General features: G+C 58.0%; 1 protein-coding gene across 1 annotated transcript in view; it reads left to right on the forward strand.

Moving 5' to 3' along the window:
• The window catches only part of PPP1R12B (protein phosphatase 1, regulatory subunit 12B), a 119,716-nt gene that overhangs the window by 67,621 nt on the left and 43,095 nt on the right, over positions 1-9,000 (forward strand). The window contains exon 18 of the mRNA XM_010831121.1: positions 535-586. Coding sequence (XP_010829423.1) covers positions 535-586 — 52 coding nt within the window. The remainder of the gene's footprint in view (positions 1-534; positions 587-9,000) is intronic.

Raw genomic sequence — 9,000 nt, forward strand, 5'->3', positions numbered from 1 at the left:
GCCCCCGGGGCTCCGAGGGTGCGCAGGGAGTTAGCACTGCGGCATCCGTGCACGCCGGGCTGGCTGAGGACCCAGGGCTCTCAGAGTGTCGTCTGACTCAGGGTTACCCTTCCGAAGGAGAAGAAGGAGCGGGTGACTTTGGCTCCGAGCGAGGACAGGGCTCCGTGCGTCCGCGCCCCGCTGGCCTCTGCCTGTTGGCTCAGGCCTGCGCCTGACGTTTACGGACCGAGCGGCTGGGGTCAGGTCCCGGTGAGCGTGACGCGTTGGGAACTAGATGGCCGCTTCGATGAGGCTGGAAGAGAGGCGGTGGTGGTCGCTGTTAGAAGCAGTGGGTGTGAGCGTCCGGTCGCCATGGGAGCTCAGTTCTCTTCCCGCCGGGCATCCGCTCGGGCTGCAGGAGGCGCTCCGAGGCGCTGCTGAGGCCGCAGCGATGCCCCCTGGCCGCCAGCCCTCCCTGCCCAGGCGCGTGCTGACAGGGCTGACTGGCGCTGCCAGCTCTGTCTGTGACTGTGACCGCTTGTTTTTCTTCCGCCTGCCTTTCCAGGAAGATGAAACGGAAGTCCCAGAAGAGGTGAAGAAAGCGTGGGTAAGTGACCTGCGGTGAGGCTGCCCCGTGGGGCCGCCCTGCCTGCGTCTGCCCACCTAACAGAGGAGCAGGCTGCATGCAGGCTTGGGTCTGGGGTCGGGGGACGCTGCCCTGGGCCGTGCCGCCTGCTCGCCCGCGTCCCGTCTCCTTAGGTGGTGCGCCGGGCCGTGTTCCTGCTCGAGGTTTCCTGCGCCTCCGGCCAGGCTCTTAACTCAATTTCCGCCTCTGTCTCCTCTCCCTTGTGCTGTTGGAGCGTGTAAAGTCCTTTGAAATCTTGGGAAGAAGAGTGCAGTGATGCTGTTTCTCGCGCATCGGCATCCTCTGCACGCTGCAGAGAAGCAGAGGGCGGGGTGGAGACCGTCGGAAGTCACTTACACTTGCCTCTTGAGAGGAGGTTTCGCTCTGGCCTGAGCAGCTCCCAGGCCTGCACGCCTGGCGCCCTCGCCTGCCTGGGGGTGGCTTGCGAGCGGCGGCTCCGTGCTCCTGAGCAGCACCCCGCGTCTTTCCTTTTTCTCCCTTTGGGCTTTTTGTTTGTTTTCTTGGCCGTGCTGCGTGGCTCCCGGGGTTAGGGTTGGGGGGTCTTCTCTGCCTGACTAGGGCTGGAACCCGGCCACCAAGTGACGCACCGAGTCCTGCCCACTGCACCACGGGGACATCCTCCTGCTGTTTCTCCAGGAGGAAGGGATTGGTCTGGCTTTGACCAAATGAATTGAGAGAATATGTGCGTTTCTCTTGGAAATTACTAAATAGATGGCCTTTTTTCTACCCTAAGTTATGTGACAGTATGTTATCAGAACATATACAACAACTCATCCTGAAAGTCAATAGCTAGTTCATTTTTAGAGAGGAAGTAGGAATGCTCTGCTGTCGTTGACCTGCCTGGATTGGGGTCGAGACCCAGAACGGTCAGGAGTGGCCTATAGAGGCGGTGCCATCGGGACCACTGAGAAGGGTGCAGCCCCCTCGTGGGGGGCAGGGCTGCAGCTGGCTCACAGGGGAGGGCTGGGGGGGCGGTGTGGGCACAGATGCCCGAGGAGGCCCCCGGGGCAAGGTGTGTGCCCGTGACCGCAACCTCATTCCTGGGGGTTGCCAGGGCTTTGGGAGACAGAGTAAGCTGTGACTGACACCTAATGGGAGAGCCCGAGTGTGACTGCAGAGCTTGGACATGGCCACCGCGTGTGGAGGGGAGTCGAGGCGGGCAGCTCCACACAGGAGCCCAGCGGGGAGGCTTAGGCCGGATCCCTACGGGGAGGCCGCAGTCTCCACGTTTCTGAGCTCCTTGGTGCCGGGGCACCAGGCAGGGATGCCGAGTGTGGGCTTAGGAGGGCAGGGTGTGCGGTGAGCCCATGCCCCGATGCCAGCCTGGCCCTGGTGAGCTCTTCCCCGGCTGCCTGTGCAACTGGGCAGGTGTGATGCCGGGGTCCCTACTGGCCCCCGGGGCAGCAGGCCCGGTCCCCATGGACCCTGGGAGTCCATCCCCGGTCAGGTGGGAGCTAGAATGATCCCAAATGTGTGTGGATGTCTCTCCTCTCAGAGACTAGAGCCTGGTTAGAAAACCTTTGTTGCCTAACCCTAATCTGTGTTGATGTCGTGGGCGTCTGTTTCCTGTCGTGTAGCTCAGCTAGAGAAGTGGCGCTGACATGCGTGTCCGGGTACGATTTACGACTGGAACGGCCCTGGGTGCTCTCAGTTCTCGGTGAGAGGAGAGGCCCCGTGCGCTTCCGTGGGGTGACACAGGAATGCGTCCAGGCCCCACGTGGTGCACCCATCGAGGCAAACCCCGGCCCCCTGGAAAAGCCACGAGGTGCTGAGACCACAGGTGGTGCAGTGGTTGCGTCTCAGCAGCCCCTTGGCGCCGTGCTGGGAGCAGGTCTGCACGGCTGTCCGTGGGAGGCGGGTGCCCTCCCAGAAGTCCTCGCCTGTCTTCATCTTGGGAGTGAGGCCGAACCGAGTCTGGGTTTGACGCGAGGGAGGCGGCTGCCCCCTGGCCCCGGGGCGGGCTGTGTGCTCAGGGCCCTGCAGGCTCTGCACCTTTTCTCACTTGAGCCTTCGGCCTGCCTTTGTTCTGTTTACGCCGTTTGGTCTCCCTGTTCTTATTTCCCAATCCCCAGGCTGGTTCCAACGTGTGGTTGAATTCATCACTAGAGGGCACACGTGTCTCGGAGCCGTGGTGAGCAAGAGCCATGCCTGAGGAGGCCGGGCGGGAGGCAGGTGACGTGGCAGGGAATCCACGTCCGTGCAGGGAAGCTGCCCGCCTCCCAGACGTGGGCACCTTGGAGCTGGGAGGAAGTTAGAGAAAGCCTGAGTGAGGGGCCTTGCCTCACAGGGGGAGCTCTGAGGCCTGGGCCAGCAGAGCACCCGGGGAGCGAGCGCTCTCCAGGCGGCCCCCGGCCCACTTCAGGAGCCTCTGTGACTGTGCTGGGGCCGACCTCACGTCCCCTGTGGTTCCCCTTCCCTATTTAGGGACACAGATGAAGCCTGATGAAGAGGCTTAGCAGTGGGGTGTGGAGGGCTTCCAGGCTCAGAAGCTTTGCCCCGTGGAGGTGGGTCTGCCAATGCCTGGCACGCATCTCTCACACCAACCCAGAGGCTCTCCAGACCCAACGGTCTTCGGGTTTTTCTGGAGGCTTCATCAAGTGTATAATTCGTTATTACCTCAGTCTCGACCCCCTCTACCTTCCCTCAGAAGATGGAGGGTGAGTCTAGACGTTCCTAGCTGGTTTTCTTGTTAAAGTATATTAACGCACAGTATGTGTGAGCTTCAGCTGTGCAGAGTAGCGATCCACAGTCTTGGAGATTATGCCCGTTTACAGCTCTTGCAGAACGTTGGCCGTACTCCACGCGTCATGCAGCCGTCCTTCCGGCCTCCTACCCCTTGGGAGGTGCACCTCTCACTCCTCCATCATCGTCTTTTTACTGAGCAGGTTCCGTGTTTGAGTTGAGTTGCTGGTGGCATTGTGCCTCCTCGCGGGAAGGAAGGTTCCCTTGAAGGGTGGCTCGAAGGCCGCGTGAGAGTCTGATCCATGTCCAGGGGAGCGCTCCCCTGCTGCCCCAACCTGGGCGTGTGTCTGTCCACCAGGATGCGGTATTCCCGTCTTCCACTTAGGAAGGTGCTTTCCCCCTACATCCCTGTTGCTTTCTGGCAAATCATGTGCCATCATCTGAACAAATCATGACACTTGACCTTCGAACGGCAGCGTAGTGTCCCATCCAGAGTGGACCATTGGTCTGATGATGCCTCCTCCTGGCGAGGCCTGCCCAGGAGACGTGCTGAGGAAGTGCTGGTCAGAGGGCGCTGAGATCCCTGCTGGAGACAGCTGGTGAGCTCGTCCAGGGGCACGTTGGTCCAGTGCTCCAGAAGGTGTAAGCGATTAGGTCTAAGACTTTCAAACTGAATCAGAGAGAGACCCAAACTGAGGTTTTTCCAGCAAAGCTAGGCTTTGAACTAAGCTGTAACAGAAAATGAAACTTGCTCTGGGAGCCACTTGGCTGCGGGAGTGTCTCTTGTACCTGAAGCCACTGCACGCGTCTCCCCTCCTGTCCCTTGTCTTCTGGAGCCACTCCACTCATGGAACAAGCTCTCTGAGGTGCCCGCCGTGGGCAGGCCGTGCTCAGGGTCAGGGTCAGGGCCCCTGTCCCCAGCTCTCAGCTGGTGTGGGGGCGTCCCCATGGGAAGGCCCTCTGGTTGTGGAGAGCTGGCTCCTGGAGCTCCCCTGATGGCTTCTGGGAAGGAGACGCGGCCTGTCTCCGGCCTCATCTCTAGGTCTTTGATGGCTGGGAATGTCATGGACAAGGAAGCCTGGCGTGCTGCAGTCCTTGGGGTCACACAGAGGTGGACACGACTTAGTAACTGAACAAGTGCCATTCTAGCCATCCGCAGGCTAAATCAGAGTTCCATACAGAAGAGCTCCCAGAAATACGTTTTCCAAAGAAAGCCCCTCCTTAAGGAAAACAGAGAACACTCAAAGACGTAGTAGCACTCAGCAAAGTCGGGCCAGGCAGAGGGAAGCAGAGCTGAGCCAGCGTCTGAGACCGCCTGCAGACAGCCAGCTCCTCAACACAGTTCCTCTCTTCTAACAATCTCACGGTTGTTATGGAATGTTGGCCATACCCCGCGTGCTATGCGGTGGTCCTTATAGGTTTGTGAGTTGGAGCTTTGGTCAGTCTAAAACAACAGTCATAGGCTTGGGATTTTAGAACCAAAGGGAGCTTTAAAACTTCTTGTTTTCCTTATTTATTGGCCACACTGCACGGCTTGCAGGACCTTGGTGCCCTGGCCAGGGATTGGATGCGTCCCAGCAGTGAAAGCACCGAGTCCAAGCCCCTGGAGCTCCGGGGGTCCCTGAGCGCCTCCCTTAGAGCTCACAGGAAGTCCCAGGGGAAGTGCGCACAGCTGTGTGTGGACCCTGCAACTGAGTATGCACCCGTCGCGTGTCTGACGCAGTGTCACGGCGAGAGGAGCGCAGGCCTGGCCCGGCAGCCCAGCTGCTCTGCAGGAGACGCTTGCATTTCCTTGTCTGTAAACGGGGTTGATGATAGTGTCGACCTCTTAGAGTCATGAAATGAAAAACACTTAGTACACTGAAATAGCTAGAGATGAGTCATGGCCATTCAGACTATTTTCTGAATCTTGGAATACTCTCACTGACCTGAAGACACTCTGATTTTGAGGTTGGCTGTTAAGTTATCCATAAAGGATGGACTTTTTGGAGTCAGAGAAGTAGCCCCGGCTCCAGCATGTGCCTGTGCTCTGAGAGTGGACCTGATGGGTTTTGAGAAGTAAAGCTTAAAGGGAATGCCAAGGTGCCGGAGAGCCAGGCAGAGCCGGGAGGAAGGCGAGCTCGGGGCGCCTGTGTGTGCCGTGTGCTCAGCAGCCCCCAGGCTCTGCCGGCCGCCCTCCCGCTCCTGTGCCCGCCCGCCTTCCCGCTTGTCTGCACACGCGCACACACTCACACAGACGCACACACCACCCCCACTCGCTTGGAGTAGGTGGCAGCCTCCCCTCCTGTTTGCTCGAGTTTCCTCAGCCTTACTCCTGGCGCTCTGCTGGGCGCTGTCCCCTCCGTCAGGCAGGACTCTGCCTTGTTACCCAGCCTGCTGAAGCCCCTTCATCTGCTGGCAGGCGCCCAGCGGGTTCTGTTTGCACCCCCGCTGGGTAATGTCTTTGCTGTTCTCCTTTTAGGTAAAAGCCGAGGCCTGTTTTGCTTTCCCTTCTCTCCGGGGCCCGATTGCCTAATAAGGTAAAGTATGTCCCAGACGAGCTGAGCTGTTGAGACAGAACAACCGTCTAAGTTTAGAGACCCGGTAGGTAAGCTCCGGACGGGACAGCTTATTTCTGTAGTCAAGTAGTATTTTTCACATTCACTGGAAAACCACCATCATATTTTTTTAAGCAAGCCACTCTCCCTTTTAATTGAGTGAAAAGATAGTAAAATATAGATCTTCCTCCCTCAGCTTCTTTGTCTTTAGCTGGAAAAGAAGGGGAAGAAAGGGAAAAGGTAGTTAGCTTGTCCCCAGAATGAGAGGGCTTGCGAACCCTGAGAAATCTGATACAGTGCTCCCGGGACAGATGGAACGGGCAGGGCTGTGTGGGCAGGGGACCGCGGGCGGGGCGCTGGGGGAGGCGGCCAGCGCCTCTGTCCAGGCCGCCCGCGGGGCTTCTCCAGCCTTGCCGCCACGCTCGCTGGGACCGCCTCGCCCCCCACGCGCTTCTGCTCTGCACCCGTAGTTCTTAGGATCCCGCGGCTGCTGGGTTGTCTATATATGGGTCACGTCTGTGCCTGCCTCCAGCCAAGCTGGAGAAGCCAGCCTGAGAAGTTTCTTTTGGCATTTTCCTTTTAAGGACTCCATCAGTTTTAGGTCACGCTGTTGCCGAGCAGAGCTCAGTAAAGTGCACGTGTATTCCTCTCAGACCCTGCAGTCTGGGGGCCGCGGCCCCGTCACGTCAGTGGATGCTGCCTCAGGCAGGAATCTGTCAGATGGAGTAAACTGACCTTCAGGGCGTCTGTGTGGCCCCCACTCAGAGGTCCAGGGATGCAGAGGTTCATCAGTTGCTGAGGGGAGGACACTTAGCCTCCGAGCTTTCCACTTACCCGGGTCTCTCCCTCCTGCCTCTGGCCGCCTTCACGGCCTCCAGTTTCGTCACGACCTGTGACCTTGCACCTCGCTGTTAGAGGTGTGAAACGCTGCTGCAGCTTGTTTTCTGCGATCAGGCGTGTGCTCTGCTACAGAAAGCATGTGACGTACAGACGTGCGAGAGCTTCTAGGGCAGGTTGTCCTGTAGGGGTCGCTGTGGGCGAGATGCTGTGCCTGCGTCCATGGGCGGGGCCGAGGAAGCCAGGCCTCCCTGTGCCCCTGAACACAACTGTCCTGCCCCTGGGCTTCTGCCCGCCGCCCTGCACAGTCAGGGGTGAAAGCCTCCCTGTCATCTGAGTTCAAAGCCAGACTTGACTCTGTGTGTGAGCTCACATTTTTCGGCAGAGGGAGCTTCTAAAAGTCCGCCACGTCGGTTGAGGAGAAGCCTCTTGCACGTGGGTTGACCGCGTCCCCAGCCGCATCGCCTCTTGTGCGAGGACATTGTCGTTCGGCAGCCCCCGCCCCGCACACCCCCATCTCCGCCGCTGTGGGCCTTCAGGACACTTCCTGGGGTCCACCTCTGGCTGCCTCATGACGCCTCCTGGTGTTCTTGGCCCCAGATTTGCACATTGAAACACACACTTCATTTTCAGTGATTTCCCTTTGTCTCTTCTCCGTGTTTTACTATTGATTTTTTGTGATTTTAGCTGAGTTTTACCTCTTAAGAATTTCATTTCAGAATAGTCATAGTTGGTGGGGAGTAGAAAATGTTTGTTATAAGAGGCGATTCCTACCGCTATAAAGAGTGAAAATAAAGTTGTTCACTCAAATGAGATGATTGTTTAACATTCCGGTGAATTTCATGCAGTGTATTTCCTAAGAGCTTTATATCCCGAGACCAGCTAATGGCTTTCGTAAGAAGAAGATCGTTTTCAGCTTGGGCATTCCGGGCCCCTGTCATTACCATGATGACAGTTTTGTGTGAGGCTGGCTTCAACGCCCTCGGGTTCAGCTCTTTCATGGATGGAGTCAGGCCGCACTGGCTTTGATCGTGGGGAGCCCGCAAGGGTAATTGCTCCCTGTGCAGTGCAGTCTGGAGGTTTCCTTAGTTACAGGAGTCTTCATTTCTTCTGGAGACCTTTAACCATGGCTTAGGCCTAGCTAATGTCAGCCTTCTAGCCCCATGATTGAGGTAACAAGCTTAGTGGGGGATTTGCAGCTCTTTCTCAGCAAAGGAAGTGTTTATAGATTCGCCCCGGCAGGAATGTCGAACTTGAGGCACTGACCGATGTTACGGGTGGAGGGGTGGGCTGGTGGGGCCCTGACCGATGTTTCGGCTGGAGGGCTGGGCTGGTGGGGCCCTGACCGATGTTTCGGCTGGAGGGCTGGGCTGGTGGGGCCCGTGGTCACTGTCTATCAGGCTTCGTTTTCTCTAGCTCCATTTTCCATCAGGCAAACTCGGGAATTGGAGCAGGCATTCAGGGGCCTGAATTTCTCTCATAGAAAATCGTAGTGTTCTGTCCAGACGTAGCGCTCGAGGGACACAGGTGTCCGCACAGGTGGCCAGAGCACGCGTGCTCCCTGCGCTTTCAGAGGTTTCGCTTCCTGACAGCCCCAAGTCTTACACTGTGAATTACGCCAGTTTCCATGGCTACTGAGCAGAAAGAAAGGACTTGTAAAAAGCGCTTTAGCAAATTAATAGTTCAAACTAAAACACTTAGTGTGGGCCTGGAGCTTATAGCTCCAGTTATATTCCTGAAATCTTTGTCGGGTTAGAGAAGCATCTAGAAGGAAATGCTGTGTTAGGATATTCTGTACCAAGTGAAAGGGCGCCTGCCGTACAATGGAGCTTTGCCTGGCGCTGGGGGACTCAGAGAAGACCTTCACCGCCTCGGTGGTCATTGGGCTGTCGTCCCTGAGCGCTAAGGTCGCCCTCTGTCCAAGCGTCCGGCTCTTTGGGGGGTCTGCACTCTGGGCCTTGGGGGTCAGGCAAGTGCTGGGGCCTGTCCTGCGGGGGGCAGGGGGCAGCCTGGTCTTCGTCTCGGCACCAAATGCTGCCAGTCTGGGCTCAGCAGACTTTGTGTGTAGGGTCTGATCGTCCGTATTGTCTGCTTGGCCAGACACTTGGTCCGTCTCAGCCGCTCAGCGCCACTGTTCCAGCGAGAAAGCAGCTATGGACAGCGTGTCCTGAACGGGCGTAGCTGTGTTCTGACGAAACTTTTCGTACGAAGCAGGCTGGACTTGGCCTGTGGGTCAAGCGTCAGGTGACCGGCTCGGACAGGCTGGCGGGGGCCGCGGGCCTCTTGGGGCCCCTCTGCCTCCCGTCAAGCCCCCCCCTG

This window comes from Bison bison, unplaced genomic scaffold, assembly GCF_000754665.1.
Source record: "Bison bison bison isolate TAMUID 2011002044 unplaced genomic scaffold, Bison_UMD1.0 scf7180017864524, whole genome shotgun sequence".
Lineage (NCBI taxonomy): Eukaryota > Metazoa > Chordata > Mammalia > Artiodactyla > Bovidae > Bison > Bison bison.